This window comes from Aotus nancymaae, unplaced genomic scaffold, assembly GCF_030222135.1.
Source record: "Aotus nancymaae isolate 86718 unplaced genomic scaffold, 86718_ANA_hifiasm-v0.15.2.pri h1tg000011l, whole genome shotgun sequence".
NCBI lineage: Eukaryota > Metazoa > Chordata > Mammalia > Primates > Aotidae > Aotus > Aotus nancymaae.
Genome location: NW_026988422.1, coordinates 74,746,078 through 74,763,326, shown reverse-complemented (window position 1 = coordinate 74,763,326; position 17,249 = coordinate 74,746,078). Strand labels below are relative to the sequence as shown.

Genomic DNA, 17,249 nt, shown 5'->3' with positions numbered 1-17,249 from the left:
AAACGTTTGAAACGATTTCGATTTTTAGGTTTCTTTTTTTCTTTGTCAATTTTCTACTAATTATTGGCTTTGAATGAGCCAGATGGCATTGAGGTTGACTTCCTTAACTCCCCACACCAACCCCCAAGAGGCTCAGCACCTTCATCACGGGGCCTGGATGACAGAAGGAACTGTGAAGACAGGCCCTCCTTTGAATTAGGCATGCTTCGCGGTGTCTTGGGACTGTAAGATGGAAGGGAGGCCTTTGTTATGAAAAGCAGCACGCAGTCTATGGAAGGGTGGGTGCGAATTCAGTAATGCGGAGTGCTCTCATCTAATGGGAAACGTTTTCTGACACTGAGCCTTTTGAGAAGTGTCCTGTATATGGATGAGGGAGGGACATGTTCATCACTTGATGTAGATTTCTAGTGTCATCACAACCAGACCCGACTTTTGCCTGAGGTTGGAAAATAAATGACACTTCGGGGATTTCCCACATGAATTAATTGTGTCTCTTAGCATTTCTTACAGGTTCATTGTACACCACAGATTGATCATGTCAGTTTCTCAAGATAGGATTTTTGTCCCTGGATTGTAAATCACATGGAGGACCAGCCCAAGACCAATTCGCATGACAGAGGGAGACCTGTGTTTAGCGGAACATTGTGATTTCATTGGTGTGTTAAGTGAGAAAATGTACCATTTTGGCTGGGCACAGTGGGGCTCATGCCTGTAATCCTAGCACTTTGGGAGGCCGAGGCTGATGGATCACCTGAGGTCGAGTTCAAGACCAGTCTGGCCAAAATGGTGAAATCCTGTCTCTACTAAAAATATAAAAATTAGCTGGGTATGGTTACACACACCTATAATCCCAGCTACTTGGCAGGCTGAGGCAGGAGAATCACTTGAACCCAGGAGGCGAAGGTTGCAGTGAGCTGAGATCGTGCCACTGCACTCCAGCCTGTGCAACAGAGCAAGACTGTCTCAAACAAAAAAAAAGAAAGAAAATGTATCATTTTAGGCTGGGCACAGTGGCTCACACCTGTAATCCCAGTGCTTTGGGAGTCTGAGGCAGGAGGATGGCTTGAGGAGTTTGAGACCAGTGTGGGCAACATAGTGAGACCCTGTCTCTCTAAAAAATAAAAAATAAATTAGCTGGGCCTGTAGTCCTAGCTGCCTAGGAGGCTGAGGCAGGAGGATCTCCTGAGCTCAGGAGTTCGAGGCTGTAGTGATCTATGATGGGTGCCACTTCACGCCAGACTGGGTGACGGAGTGAGACCCTGTCTCTATTAAAAACACAAAAACTCCCATTTTTTTCTCCTTCTGTCTTTCTTGCTATTTCACGTATTTTTCTTTGTTCAGCTTTTATTTATTTTATTTTTTGAGACAGAGTCTCGCTCTGTTGCCCAGGCTGGAGTGCAGTGGTGCAATCTTGGCTCACTGCAACCTCTGCTTCCCAGATGCAAGTGATTCTCCTGCCTCAGCCTCCTGAGTAGCTGGGATTACCGGTGCCCACCACCACGCTTGGCTAATTTTTGTATTTTTATTAGAGATGGGGTTTCACCATGTTGGCCAGGCTGGTCTCGAACTCCTGATCTCAGGTAATCTGCCTGCATTGGCCTCCCAAAGTGCTGGGATTACAGGCGTGAGCCACCGTGTCTGGCCTTGTTCAGCTGTTAATTCTTTTAATCTTCAAATATATTTTGGCTAGGTTGGTTTTATACAGTATAACATTTGGGGTCTGCACTGATACGATTGTTCTTTGTGGGGCTAGGAACGCTGGGAGTGGAAACGGTGTTGACTGAGGGCCTGTGGTGGCCCAGGTGCTCGAGTCAGGGAGCACAAGGGCGAGGTGGCCCACCTGAAGTCCTGGCTTAGCAGTGGCAGGATTACGATTTGACTCGAACCTCACTACCACAGCACAGCCTCATGGTCACCTCGGGACTGGAGGGCAAGATGCTGGATTGTGACTGGTTGTTTCTATCCTCCTCCCGTTGGGTGTGGGGCTGGCATAGTTTGCCTGTGTGGGTGAGCAGTTCAGTCAGCTGTCTGTGCTCAGTCCAGAGACCATTAGGAGGGGGGCACCATGGGCCCTCTGGACATTGAGTCTGGAAGCTTAGAACCAGCCCTGGCTGGGCATGGTGGCTCACGCCTGTAATCCCAGCACTTTGGGAGGCTGAGGCGGGTGGATCACGAGGTCAAGAGATCGAGACTATACTGGCCAACATGGTGAAACCCCGTCTCTACTAAAAATACAAAAATTAGCTGGATGTTTGGCAAGTACCTGTAGTCCCAGCTACTTGGGAGGCTGAGACAGAAGAATTGCTTGAACCCGGGAGACGGAGGTTGCAGTGAGCCGAGACTGCGCCACCGTTCTCTAGTCTGGCAACAGAGCAAGACTTCATCTCAAAAAAAAAAAAAAAAAAAAAAAAACCAGCCCCATCCCTTTAGTTCCAGATGTCTGAGGAGGGGGCTGAGGGTCAGGGAGAGGCCTGGAGGGCTGGTGTGGGAGCCTGTGAGAGTTGGCTCTGGGGAGCGGAAGGGGAGCCACACTCAGCACAGTGCATGCTGTGGCTAGGAAGGGAAGCGTGGCACCTGCTGGGAGATGCAGTTCCATTCTTACCGAGTACCAGCTTGGCCGGGAGACCCCCACCCAGGTGGCGCTGAAGGCAATGAGAGGCAGACACCCAGATAGAACAATAAAGTGGGTGTGTCTGGGGGGCCAGCAGCCTTCCGAGCTGAGAGCCTCAAGGGCTGACGGCATTCCAGGCTGAAGTCCCGGAGCAGATTCTGATCCATTCATTTATTCTCTCTGAACAGGTGATCATTATTAACAAACAGGTGTTCTGTATTTTCTCATAACTCAGAAATGTACCAAGTAGGCAGCTGTTACCTGCTTGCCACTGACCATAGACAAACTAAAAGGTATTCTCCGCGACGAAGCTATGGGGGCAGGGTCAGGTAGCTCCAAGAATTGTTTTCACTGGCATATGATATTTATACATTGTCCTGCCACTCTGGAATGCCTCAAGTGGTTTTCCACTTGGGGAGGGGGTTGGCTAGGTTTTCCTTGCCACCGTTCTTCGCAGCAAACAATATGTTCTATCATACACTCAGCACTCATTAATATTCATAAACTTGATATTTCTCAACACATTCTCGTGTTTCTTCCCCTAGAGATCCCAGGCCCACAAATCAACGCATCAATAAGCACGTCAACAATGATGTGAACCTTCGCATTCAGAATTTGACCATCTTGGTGAGAAACATTAAGACCTACTACCAGGTAAGGGCAGTTCTGCCGTCAGGAGTGGTGATGCGTGTCCGTCGGTGTAGTCGCTGGAACGGTTTTTCCCGGGAGGAAATGGGCTTACGTCTAGGCCTCTGCTTGCTGGCAGCTGGTATGCTTTCACGTGAACCCTTTGTTGGGGTGTGTGAGGGCGAGGTGTTGCGTTGCTTTCCCTTGTTTGGTGAGTGTTCTTTGAGCCGTGTGTAGCGTTGTGCTGTATGCTGTGAAGGCCCCAGAGAGGAGCCTCAGTTTGCAGCCTCTGCCCTGCGAATGAATGCAGTTGAATGGGGATGTGCTGGAACGTGCTCCCCGAAGGCGACCCTGATGTGGTTGTTGTCCACGGCCCCTGGCTCAGTGGCTCTTTGCACTGGAGCCATTCAAGGGTTGATGGAAAGGAGAAACCACAGAAGGGCTCTGAAGACGGGACCAAGAATGTAATTGACGCTCCTCTAGGCTGCAGGCAGGAGCACTGGGCTTAGGGAGCTTCTGTCTTTAAAGTGCTTACTGCGTCTGATCTGTGTGGTCAGTGGATCAGGCACGTGAGCCTGATGCGGATGCGCTCTTTAAAAACCCATCCCAGCCTTGGGAAGGCCAGTTGAGAATCTCTGATGGTGTTAGTGATCTCTGTATGGCCAGCACGATGGAAATGGACTGAACTGTGTACCTTGGAGCCCTGGTTTTCAAACCTTTCCTTAGCAGTGAAACGTTACCCGCCTTGTGATTTTTCTTGAGACCCCAGGTGAAGCCCAGTGCACTGTGCTCAGCTGTCTCCCCTACTCCAGGGCATCTGTCTGGGTTCCCGGGACTCCAGGGGACACAGATGGAGACCTGCTCAAGAACAGCTGCCTCCCAAATTCACGCCAGCGCTTCACTCAGCATGTGACCAGACTCCGCCTGAGACCTGTTCCTTGCACGCGGCTTTCTGGGCTGGAACTTGGTCCTAGTTCTGGGATTTGGGAGCATCTTTGGATGTTGTGAGGCCTCTGTGGACATGAGGAAGGCTTCTGGCCAGCCGTGATGCCCTTCTGCCCTTCTGCAGTCGTTGCTGGTTCTGGGGTCCGCTGAGGGACCGCTGGGTGGGCTGCCAGGCAGAGTGTGCACTGTGGCATTGGAGTTGTGCTGGGCCCAGTTCCTGTTGAGGGCTGTGGTTGCTGCTGGAGCTCTTGCTTCTGTTTCAACACAAATTTGAAACTGAACGTGAGAGGAAGGGAGTGGACCATGGGCTGGGTTTTCTGAAATGGTTGTTTGCATCCTCCTCCCTTTGGGTGGGGGGCTGGCATAGTTTGCCTGTGTGGGTGAGCAGTTCAGTCAGCTGTGCTCAGTCCAGAGACCACTGGGAGGTGGGCACCGTGGGCCCTCTGGACATTGCATCTGGAAGCTTAGAACCAGCCCCATCCCTTTAGTTCCAGATGTCTGAGGAAGGGGCGAGAGTCAGGGAGAGGCCTGGAGGGCTGGTGTGTGAGCCTGTGAGAGCTGGCTCTGGGGAGCGGAAGGGGAGCCACGCTTAGCGCAGTGCATGCCGTAGGCAGGGGCGTTTCTGCTGTTGTCTCCCTCGCAACAGCCACACATGGGGGCAGTGGGGCAAAGGCGGTGGTGCTGCCAGTGACCTGGGCATCTGTGATGAGGGCCTGGTGGCTCTACCAGCTGCTCAGCAGGTACGCAGGGGATGGGCCCTGTCTGCAGGTGCCATTCGTGACCAGCAGGTGCTTTCAGGACTGTGTGTTAAGTGCCAGGGGAAGCAGATGGTGCTGAAAGTTCAAGAGGCAAGGCCCCCAACCCAGCCTGCATGCCAGGAGCTGGAGAGGGCTTCCTGGAGGAGGTGAAACCTGAGTGATGTTTCAGTGGGCAAATGAGTTTCCAGTTTGGAGGGTCATGGGAGGGAATGGGCAAGGCTGGCCAGAGCCAGTGGCATAGCACTGGGTGGTGTCTCTGCGTCCCTCGTCCCCCTCCTCCTGCGCTGTGAGCTCTTGGGTGAGCTTGGGTGTGATGAAGGTCTCAAATGGAGATGGGGTTTCTGCAGCTTTTTGTGAGTAGCATGGGGCAGTCAGGCTCTTGCTGCAAGCTGTTTGGCCACGAAGATGCCATCCCCTGGCCCTGCCAGCCCAGGAGGACTTCTGCTGTTGGTGACCAGCCACTCTGAGGGTCCACATCTGGGCCGGGCCAAATGGACTTGACACTAACTTGAGACTGTGTGGGTTTGAGAAGCAGTTTGCTGCTCTTGGGGTACTGTACAGAGTTCCAGAAGATGGGAATAGCCACACAAAGTAAAAGATGGCCAGCCCACCCCCGGGGTCTGGAAGGCCTTTCCGGTGGAAAGAGAGCCCTGCGTTTCTGCTCTCCCTCCTTTTGTGCTGGGAGCTCTTGGAGGACCGGGCTGGTGTGCGTTGACAGTCTCAGCCCAGCTCAGAGCAAATGGTCAGTGAATGTTTGCTGACGGCACTTGCTACTGGCAGGGAAAGGTCACTGCCTGTCAGTCCTGCCGCTTGAAGGAAGCTGACGAGACGCATGTCCAGGGCCGGCACGCTCCATGTGGACAGTGTTCTGGGTATTTTTTTTCCTTCATACAGGTCGTACTGTATGTGCTCTCTCTAAACAGCTTGGAAAACAAGCAAGTAGCATGAGAAAGGACCACCCATCAGCCCAGCAGCCAGAGACAATCACTGTTAACATTCGTAGTATTTCCTTTCGGTTCTCTAGTGAATAGTTTTTGTTTTATGCCTTTGTGGTTGTGGCCATATATACAATTGCGTATCCTGCCTTTTTTTCCCTCTCACCTAACAGTGTAGCACAAACATAACCCGTTATTATAGTAAAGGGATATTCCAGAACGTCTCCATGAGAGCTGCGGCCCAGCTTCTTTTTGGGACAATAGCCCCAAAGGTCCTGAGAGCTTGGAATGAAGTGAGACCGACATCGTTCTTTTGGGGTTCAAGGGTTCAGGGGAGCCCGCAGCTCCCCTGAGAGGATGTTTCTCCAAGGTTCTTGGTCTCCTGCTCTCTCAAGAATGAGAGAGGGGTCCAGGTGCACTCGCAAAGTAAATTCTGGACCCCAAACAGTGTTGCAGGAAAGTGATTTTATTTAGAGAAAGAGAAAAAAAGGAGAAGGAGAGAGAGAACTTCCACGAGAGAGAGAGAGAGAGTGTGCATGTGTATATGTGTGTGTGTGTGTCTGTGTAAGGGGACCCAAACATGGAGTCCGAAGGGGTGTGGAAGAAGGGGACTTTTGACCTGGGAGGAACCCCCACCTTCTCCAAGACCTCTGGAATGAAAGGAGTTCCTTAGAACTTCCGCTGGAGTGATAGACTTTTTGAGTCTTCCTGCACCCGCAGAAAATTAAAACAGAGACCATTAAATCTCCCAGATGGAGAGAGATGGGAGGGGGATATGGCGCTGGGAAGTTCTTGCCCTTAAAACTACGCCCCTTTGTGGACCAAGAAAGAGAACACCTTCCCTCAGTTCCTTACTCTGACTGGGGTGGCTGCATGGGTGGGCCTCCCTCTCGCCTGTGGCTTTTCGGTAGACACATCAAGGTCTCGTGGTCTGGCTCTGGGTCTTGTTTGCCAGGAGATGGCTCTGTGCTCCTAACTGTCCCCTTCTTCTCTGCGGCACACTGGAGCAGTGACAGTCTGGCAGACCGGGCCTCTCCTAAGGAGCATGGCTGGGTTACTAGGATGCTCAAGTTGACCTCTGACCTGGGAAGGCAGAGGGCATAGGTCAACAAGTGGGTGGAAACCAGTGTGGCTGAGATTCTGTCCTAGCACCAGCATCTAAGCCCGATTCTCTGCCTTCCTGGCTTACTGCATTGGACTCTTCTGGAATCGGGGCCCTGGAATCTGCATTTTCAAAAGTTCCCCAGCTGCTTGAGTCTCACCATCCCAACAGGATTAAGAATTGGTGGGTGAGAGCGGTGGTTCTCAAAGTGTGGTCCCCAGATCTGCAGCCTCACTGGGAACTTGCTGGAGATGCAGATTGTCGGGCCTGCGTGTAAGTCGGGAGTCTGTATTTTAACAGACTCCCAGGTGATTCTGAGGCACATGCCCATGGGAACCACGGGAACCACTGGGTTAGAACATTTCTGGCGATTTCTAGAAGAGTCACGATGAGCTAGATCTCCTGGGTAGAAGGAACTCAGTCCCACCAGGGGACTTTTCTCCGTCCTGTACACCAGATGCACGTCTCATCGCCCCAGGACAGGAAGGAGGGTCTCAGCCTGGAGGGATGGGAAGGAGAGGATGCTGTGACCAGGAGGTTACCAGAGGGAGCAGGGGGTATTGAGGGAGCTGATGAGAAGGGGCAGAAAAAGCCAGAGTAGGACAGAGCCTTGGAGAGAGAGCACCTGGGACAGTCTCTGCATTTTGGAGAAGAAAAGGCTGGCCTGTCCAAGATGGGGGCACTGGCTCTAGAACAGCACCCTCAAATGGGACATCTGCTGAGCAGCCTGGATGACAGGTGAGGCTGGACCGGAGTCCCATGCTGCCTCAGCCTGGCTGGCCAGGGTTACCCTGTGCCCTCCCATGCTTGTTTTACTCAAACAGCCAACGTCCTTTTCATCTGGCTTTAAAATTTTTTAATTTAATTTTTTGAGACCGGGTCTTGCTGGGCTGGAATACACTGGCGTAGTCTCAGCTCACTGCAACCTCCCCCTACACTGAGCTCAGGCAATCCTCCTATCTCAGCCTCCTGAGTAGCTGGGACCACCAGCATGCACACCAGGCCTGGTTACTTTTTGTTTTTTTAGTAGAGACAGAGTTTCGCCATGTTAGTCAGGCTGGTCTTGAACCTGGGAGCTGAAGCAGTCCTCCTGCCTTGGCCTCCCAAAGTGCTGGGCTTGTAGGCATGAGCCTGTAAGGCACACGGTGTCTGGCCTGGCTTTTTAAATTTTTTTATTTTTTTGGATTTACATAATGGTTCACTTCTTCCATTCAGAAACCTTGAATAGTTACAGTAAATGCAGATAGTGGAGTCAGGCTGAAAATGAGGCTGTTCCAGCAGAAGTCCGCCCTGTGCAGCAGCGGCTGCCATGTCTGTCTATGCTGTTGGCCTGTGCCTGGCATCCCATCCCTATTCCTGCCCTGGACACCTTCATTCTGGTGCCTTGTCCCGAAAGGGCCTGATTGTCATGTGACATTGCTGAGTTTTCCTTGGCTTTGTGTGGTGGGAAGCCCTTCAGACGGTGGCCTGGACACACTCCGCGTGTTGATGGAGACATACGTCTTTGTCATCAAGTCTACATGTGGATATCTTGCCCAGTGAGATCAGGACCCTTGGCTGGATGTGGGGACTTACCCATAGGACTTACTCTGAAATGAAGCATTTGCTGTTTCTTTGCGTGCCTCTCCTCGCAGAGGCTGCAAGGCTGGGTTCCTGCCGTCTCTCTGGGCAGGCTGCTCTCCTCTCCTTCTCTGGGCCTCCTGAGTGCCCTCCGTCAAGTGTAGGGGTGGGCCTGAAATACTCCAGTTGCATGGTGACCAGAAACGGCGAGATTCAGAGTTTACGATCACCTCAAGGAAGTTTAGCTTTGTGGGTTCCTTGAACTCAGCTCTCTGACTTCTGGCCTCTAGCGTGGGCACAAGGCCAGAATGTTCCTTATCTCAAGCAAAACAGCAGAATAAATACAGCCCAAGTGCCTTCGCTTCTCTAAGCCCTTTTCTTTTTCTTTTATTGCTTTGAAGAATTAAAACGGTACACGTGGTCGTAATGAACACTCACATACCTGTCGTTCAAAATAAATATGAACATAGGGTTCTATTTTTCCATACTTGCTTGAGACCTTTTCTTCAGAAATAAAAATGTTCTGTTAAGACAGACGTCCCCAGGAGCCAGTACTGAGTCCCGTTGTCCTCACCCCTCCTGGGGTTAGCGCCTGTCGTTAATTTTGTGGTGTCCACTTAACATGTTTGTCCTCTTGCTGTGCGTGTGCGTTGTATATATGTGTGTGTGCACACTAGACACACTTGTGTACACACACACACAGAGCTTTGTGCAGTCTTTAGAGCAGACCTCCATAAATGGGAGCACCCTGCCTGTAGCTTCTTCCTCTGCTCAGCCTAGTTTCTGAGATGTCAGCCTCTGTGGTAGTTGCATTAGATAAGCATGCTCTGTTTACCAAAAATTACGATTATCTTTAAGAAATGTGGACATTTCATTTGAAGAAGGAAAATCTTTCTTGTTTTGTGTTTATTGTTGTTGTTTGAGACAGTCTCGCGCTGTCTCCGAGGCTGGAGTGCAGTGGTATGATCATAGCTCACTGCAGCCTCAACCTCCCAGGCTCAAGCAATCCTCTCACCTCAGCCTCCCGAGTAGCTGGGATCACAGGTGTGCACCACCACGTCTGACTAATTGTTTTGATTTTTAGTAGAAGCAAGGTCTCACCAGGTTGTCCAGTCTGGTCTCAAACTCCTGGACTCAAGGGATCCTCCTGCCTCACCCTCCCAAAGTGCTGGGATTACAGGCATGAGCCAGCACGGAAAGTCTTTTGTCAAAAGCAGGAATAGAAGGAAATGTACGTTTGACATTGTTGGTGGAAACAATGCATTAAACTTGTAGCTCTGTCTCATCTGTGTGGCCCAGAGGGTGTAGTCTGCCTAACTGCTTTGATGGGCAGGGACTGGATTCAAGGGAACGCAGAGTCCACTCAGGCCGTGGCTGCAGGTACGAGAGGCATTTGCTTTAGGGAGGAATATATTGTAATGAATTTGCAGAGGAGAAATTAGTTTCTCCACTTTTCACTTTAGAGGTTAAAGAGGAGGGCTATATTTTTGATTTTGTAGTTCATGTCCACATTGTGAGGAAATTAAAAATAACATTTTTGATTATAAAAATATTTTCTTACTACGGATTAGGAAATGGAAAGAAAGTTAAATTCAGCTGTTTTCTCAACGCCTGGGGTACCAGTGCAAGCGTTTTGGTACTTGTGCTTGCTCTGTGTGTGTGTTGGGAGACAGAGTCTTGCTCTGTCGCCAGGCTGGAGTGCAGTGGCGCGATCTTGGCTCCCTGCTTCTGCCTCCTGGGTTCAAGCGATTCTCCTGCCTCAGCCTCCCCAGTAGCTGGAACTACAAGCTCGCGCCACCACGCCCAGCTAATTTTTGTATTTTTAGTCGAGGCGGGGTTTCACCATGTTGGCCAGAATGGTCTTGGTCTCTTGACCTCATGATTTGCCCGCCTCAGCCTCCCAAAGTGCTGGGATTACAGGTATGGGCCACCGCGCCTGGCCCGTGTGTGTGTGTGTGTGTGTGTGTGTGTGTGTGTGTGTGTGTGTGTGTGTGTGTGTGTGTTTCTAAAGTGTGGCTTGTATCATTATACTGTTTGTAACCTGCCTTATTTTTTTCGTTTACCATGTAGTGAGCAAGCATTTCCCCACCATTAAATATTCTTTCCTAATACGAATTTTGTGTCTGTAACATTTTATCGTGTGGATGTAACTACTATCATTGTCTCAGGATTATAAACCTCACCACTGTGAACATACTTGGTGCAGAAGTCTTTCAACAAGTGTTATTTCCTTAGCAGGGAATTCCTAGGTCAAGGGAAACGAATGCTTTGAGAATTTTTGCTATTTATTGCCCAAACGGCCTTATTTATAGGTGCTTGCCTTTTTCTTTGGTCAGTTGCCCATTTGCGTTCTTCACCCATTATGATCGTGTTTGCTAAAATGCAGCTATTTTAACAAATTGCTGTTGCAGGCTGAAGATTCTGGAGTCCCTACCAGGCCCGCGAGGTCCTGAGGTTGCGTGCGCAGGTCCCGAGGTCGCGTGCGCAGGTCCCGAGGTCGCGTGCGGAGGTCCCGAGGTCGCGTGCGGAGGTCCCGAGGTCGCGTGCGGAGGTCCCGAGGTCGCGTGCGGAGGTCCCGAGGTCGCGTGTGCAGGTCCCGAGGTCGCGTGTGCAGGTCCCGAGGTCGCGTGTGCAGGGCCCGAGGTCGCGTGCGCAGGTCCTGAGGTTGTGTGCGCAGGTCCTGAGGTTGCGTATGTTTGCACGTCTGGATGGACTTGGTTTGTGTTGGAGGATCTGAGTGCTCTTTGGGGGTCTCCACAGCAGGACTGCCCGAGGGAATCGTAGGGGGATTAGAGAACAAGGCGGCCATTAGGGGCTTTTGTGGCCCCGACCATCCGGAGGTCGCAGTCGGCTTCTGTGTGAAGGTTTGCTGTCAGTTCAAAGTTTGAAAGGGAATCACCCAGACTTCTGGGCGGTGCGCCTGAGGAGGGCAGTGGTCTCTGGGAACCCCCCCATCCAATTCCCCATTCCCTTGCTAGAGCTTGTATAATAGAAGGAAATGCAAATGTGGGAGCTTTGGTGGTCCGGAGGTGGGTGGGACTCACCAGGTTACCAGCTCTTACTCTTTCTGTTTCTCTTGTCCTCTCCATGCGCGAGATGCTCACGTTTTGTGGGGTGGGAGAGCGGCCAGGTAGATCAGCTGCAACAACATCTGTGTACATAGGACATGGGATATGGCCAGACAAGGCCCGGGGAGCAGGGCTCCTGGAGAGCTTTCTCAGGGGAGATGCCTGCCTGAGACTGGTGGGGTTCACTGACAGGGAGGGGGTGTCCTCTGGGAAGAGAGACATCTGCCGAGCTTTGGAGACATAAAGCAGCCTGAAGGTTGGGGCATCTCTTGGGGCGGATGGGGGTGAGGCCATGCTTAGGTGCTTAGGAACCTGAACTTTTTTTTTTTTTTTTTGGCAGGGAGATGGAGTCTCACTCTGTCGCCCAGGCTGTAGTGCAGTGGCCCCATCAGCTCGCTGCAACCTCCGCCTCCCAGGTTCAAGTGATTCTCCCACCTCAGCCTCCTGAGTAGTTGGAATTACAGGCACCTGCCATCATGCCCAGCTAATTTTTTTGGTATTTTTGTAGAGACAGGGTTTCGCTTGTTGGCCAGGCTGATCTTGAACTCCTGAGCTCAGGTGATCCACCTGCCTTAGCCCCGCAAAGTGCTGGGATTACAGGCGTGAGCCACCACACCTGGCCTAGGAACCTGAACTTCTAGAAGAGAAGAGCTTAGGAAAGAAAATACCTGCTCCTATTTGAAGAATGCACAGGTGTTGGGAGGGCTTGGCAGGTCTCGGGGGCCTGGACCAAGGCCACCTCAGCAGAGAGGATGAGTTCTGGGAGACTCCATGGGGATCCAGCCGGGATGTGGGAGTCCTGGTGTGAGGGTTCCCTGGGATCCTGATGTGACTTGGGGTGGGTGTTGGTGCTGCTCTCTGGGTGAGCCTGGGGCTCTGGGTGAGGAGAAGTGGGCTTGGCGGGGAGCATGCCAGCTGGATGTCACCAGTGTCGGGCTGGTAGATCTGAGCGTTCCTGGGTGAGAATGCAGATGGGAGCCATGGGAAAATCACAAGCAGGCGTAGGGGATGAGAACTGCCCACAGCCGAGGAGGTGGGAGCAGGCTCCAGGGTTAGGGCTGGGCAGAGCTCATGGGACTCCCCAAGGAGACAGGAGGCCCCCAAGTGTGAGGACCAGAGGGAGAGTGGTCAGCAGAGAGGAGAAGCTGCCCTGAGGAGAGAGGGCACCAGCACACAGGGCTGCCCGAGGCCCAGCAGACCACTCAGCTGTAGGCAGCTTGGTGCCCACCTGGAACAAGCACCCTAGGGGAACGTGAACGGCCATCGGTCCCCAGAAAGCTGTGCTCTGCAGCAGACCTGTGCACACCCTGGGGTGCAGGCTGGTGGCGGTAGCTTGCTGGTCAGCCAGACAAGACGGCTGCAGCTCTCAGGGCCACTACAATTCCCTTTTCCACACATGACAAAAGGCCTGCACTCCCAGCCTGCTCCCTGTCCTGCTGCCTGCTGCTGCTTGTGTTTCTTTCAATTATTCATTTTACCTTTTTATTTATTTTTGAGACAGGGTCTTGCTCTGTTGACCACGCTGGAGTGCAGTGGTGCGTTCATAGCTCATTGTAACCTCAAACTTCTGGGCTCAAGCGATCCTCCGGCCTCAATCTAAGACTCAACCGAGTAGCTAGGACTGCAGGTGCGCACCAGCATGTCCAGCTAATTGTTTTTGAATTTTTTGTAGAGATGGGGTCTCGCTGTGTTGGTCAGGCTCGTCTCGAACTCCTGGGCTCAAGCGACCCTCCTGCCTTGGCCTCCCAAGGTGTTGGGGTTACAGGCGTGAGTCACCGTGCCAGCCGATGTTTGTGTTACAGGCTCAGTGGTTCCACTGTTGGCCGGGCTGAGGACCTGGTGAAGTGCTGAATGCCCAAACCTCTCGGGAGGCAGGTTTGGTTTCTCTAGGCTGTTAGAGTGCCAGCTGGACTTGTTTTCCTTTCTCTTCTCTCCTTTTTGTTGTTGGAAGAAATGCTGTGCAGGCCTATCAGGTAGCAGCGAGGAACTGTGGGACTCAGATATGCCCAAATCAAAAGACTGAGGGATGAATGGGAGGGAGCTTAACCTTTACTGAGTGCCCGTGCTGGGGGCTTTGGGGGCTTTAGAGCCTTTTCGTTTTTCACTGTTACTTCGGTATGATAAGGAAGAAATTACCATTTCCACTCTACAGATTGGGAAACTGAGGCTCATGGAACAAGATAAGGAAACAGCCCCAGAAAGCTGCACGTTTTCTTAATCATCAGCTGCTAGGAGAAGCTTCTTTCTAAAAGGCTTTCTAGAATCATGTAGGGAGATCACTTGCTGCGGGTGGACCGGCTGCCCTGTGAAGGTTGGCAGGGCCAGTCAGGATCTGCACCCGTGGTGGGGCAGGGATGCTGCTCGTGGTGTGCCCCCAGCTGGGAGCATGGGCTCCCGTGATAACCAGGCTCCACACTTCCCTGGAGCCCAGAGGAGGGGACTGGGTTGCTTCAGGCACCTCTGAAACTTCCGGGGTTGGGCGGAGGGTGGAACGGGGAGCAGCTGTCCTCAGACTTCACCCCTCACCCCAGAGCGGCAGGAAGCAGAGATTCAGGGCTAATTGCACAGGGTGTGGAAGTGAAAGGTGGGTTTGATGTAATTAGCAGAGTTGGAGTTCAGCCAGGGCAAGGAGATGGAGAGAAAGTGAGTCTGTGTGAGAGAGTGTGAATGAGAGTGTGTGCGTGTGTGTGAGTGTGCATGAGTGTGAGTGTGTATGTGTGTGTGCATGAGTGTGTGTGTACACAGTCTTTCTGTTCTCTGAGGGTTCCTTCTCCAGGACTTGAGTCTAGACCTTGATTTGCTGGGGCTTCCCTCCCATCCCAGGAGCGGTCACCCTTTCCTCTGCCTTTGCAGGAAGGAAGTGTGGCTCAGGAGTCTTGCTTTCGCTCCTGGTGTTGGGGGTGCCACCCAGGCCGCTGTGGCTGTCCCTTTGCCTGCGCCCGTTGGGCACAGCACTGAGCCCAGACGCTCAGAACATGCATCCTCATAGGGCCTGCCCGGAGACGTCCCCACATTGACACGTCAGGACTCCCTCCAGGCCCCTCTCCCTCCCCTAATGACGTTTGTTCCAGAATCATGTTTCTCATACAGGTTATCTTACCATGTCAAGTATTGACTTTTTCACCGTTTGCTCAGGTCGTTTTCTTTCTTTCTTTTTTGAGACAAGGTCTTGCTCTGTGTAGCCCAGGCTGGAGAGCAGTGGTGTGATCACGGCTCACTGCAGCCTCCACCTTGACCTGCTGGGCTTAAGCAAGCCTCCTGCCTCAGCACCCCTCACCCCCACCCCAGTAGCTGGGACTACAAGCATGCACCACCACTTCTGGCTAGTTTATGTTACTCATTTTTTGTTGAGATGGGGTCTCCCTATGTTGCCCAGGCTGGTCTCGAACCCCTGAAATTGTTTCTTTCTTTTTTTTTTTTGAGACAAAATCTCGCTCTGTCACCCAGGCTGGAGTGCAGTGGCACAGTCTCAGCTCACTGCAACCTCTGCCTCCCGGGTTCAAGTGATTCTCCTGCCTCAGCCTCCCAAGTAGCTGGGACTACAGGTGCATGCCACTACGCCTGGCTAATTTTTGTATTTTTAGTAGAGACGAGGTTTCATCATGTAATTCAGGATGGTCTCGATCTCCTGACCTCATGATCCACCTGCCTCGGCCTCCTAAAGTGCTGGGATTACAGGTGTGAGCCACTGCACCTGGTTGTTTCTTAATCCATGGTCATTTATTTATAGAGACATGTGTTTATGAGCCCATCTTGGGAGCGCAAAGTAAACAACAAAGCTTCTGGGAGTGGAAGCTGAGTGATCGATCCCCTGATTGGAGGGCAAGGGGTCTGAATTTGTGCTTCCAGAAAAATTATGGCTAAAAACTATGAATTTGAAGCTTGCAGAAGCCAAGAGTGAGTGGTGCTTGGTGTTCCCGATGCTTGGTGTTCCCGGTGCTTGGTGTTCCCGGTGCTTGGTGTTCCTGGTGGGTACTTGCTATGCTCATTGTTAGTTAGGTCTTGTTCAGCTTCGATTGAAAGCCGCGCTTGTGGGTGTGGAGTGTTGCGGGAATCGAGTGACGCGGGTGTGAATGAAGGTTGGAAACACAGCTTACTTTATGGACATAGTCTGAACGCCAGAGTGGGAGGAAGTGGCAGGGGGGACCAGTTCCTTTTGTGACAAAAAGGAGAGAAATGGATTTCTCAAGCTGTTAAAAAGAAAAAAACCAGAGTTTTCTCCCTTGCCTTGGGTTTGGTGTTAAATGCCAGGATCAGCATGTTTGATGTTCTCACTGGTTTGTCAGAAGGAGTTTCTGAAGAACTTGCCCAGGCAGGCTCTGCCTCTCCACGAAGCTGGCTGTGTGGCTCCCCTCCAGGACTAATAACAGTTTTTGTTATTCAGCTGCTCTTTTGGGAAAGTCAGAGCTTCTCTGCTGCTTCACCTTGGCATCCAGGGCCCCTTTGTCCTTCCGGGTAGAATTGTAGTCTTGGCCGGGCGCGGTGGCTCACGCCTGTAATCCCAGCGCTTTGAGAGGCAGAGGCTGGGGATCACCTGAGGTCGGGAGTTCGAGACCAGCCTGTCCAACAGGGAGAAACCCCATCTCTATCAAAAATACAAAATTAACCAGGTGTGATGGCACGTGCCTGTAATCCCAGCTACTTGAGAGGCTGAGGCAGGAGAATCGCTTGAACCCAGGAGACAGAGGTTGTAGTGAGCCGAAATCGTGCCATGGCACTCCAGCCTGGGCAACAGGAGCAGAACTCCGTCTCAAAAAAAAAAAAAAAAAAATTGTAGTTTTGTTTTTCTAGTAATGAGGGGAATGTTGAGGTAAGGAGGATGAGAAAGTGCTGGTCTGAAATTGGTGAGTTCAGCCAGAACTGTAGAAGTTGAAGGGGCTACACTCTGTACCCCCAGTTCTGAGTTGGTGGTATTTGGGTGGGGAGGCAGAGGTTTCAGGTAAAGTATTGAGGCTGCCAGGTTCCACTGTGAGGTTTGGGATTGGGCTTCCGGGAGGCTAAGGGTTGAGGGGTGGTATTCTGCATGTAGGGGTGCTCTCTGGGGGAGAGATGGAGTACCAGGCAGCTCCAGGGAGAAGCCTCCTGTTGCTTCCTTTAGCTGCAGGTGGGCAAGCCTGGCTCGGGGGCTGGTGTTGGCTAAGGGGGGAGCAGGGTTGCCTTCTCAGCTGGGGGAGGAGGAGGTTGGCCAGTGCCTGGGGGAAGTGGCTGAGCCAGCTCTGTGGGGTGACTTCTTTGGTTACCCGAAGGCCAGGAAAGTGAAGCCAGAGAACTAGGTGGGATGGGAGGCGGGAAGGCAGGAATGAGTGCTCTGCCACTGTGTCAGCTTGGATCCCTGAACTCTATCTGTGGTCTAGAAGCTTGTGTGTCACTGTTCCCAGCAGTGTGACTTAGCATCATCCAACCTTACCTGTAGAGCAGGGGTAAAAATTACCTTAGAGGTGGTTGTGAGGCTCAAATGAGATCACAAAACGTTTCTTGAATCAGTGAATAATAGTGGCAGCTCCGGGTCCCAGGCTGGCTCTGTAGGGGATGCGTTGCTTCACCTGGGTTCTGCAGGTGGAGGGGGCAGTTACTTGCAGATAGAGGACTTGGGAGGCAGGAGACACACATCCAAATAGAAGTGGACAAACAGCCATGAGCCTC

General features: G+C 52.0%; 1 protein-coding gene across 1 annotated transcript in view; it reads left to right on the top strand.

Annotated features, from left to right (window-relative positions):
- Positions 1-17,249, top strand: part of CCDC88C (coiled-coil domain containing 88C) — a 149,739-nt gene that overhangs the window by 7,497 nt on the left and 124,993 nt on the right. The window contains 1 exon segment of the mRNA XM_064375156.1: positions 3,157-3,265. Within this exon segment, the coding sequence (XP_064231226.1) occupies positions 3,157-3,265 (109 nt within the window).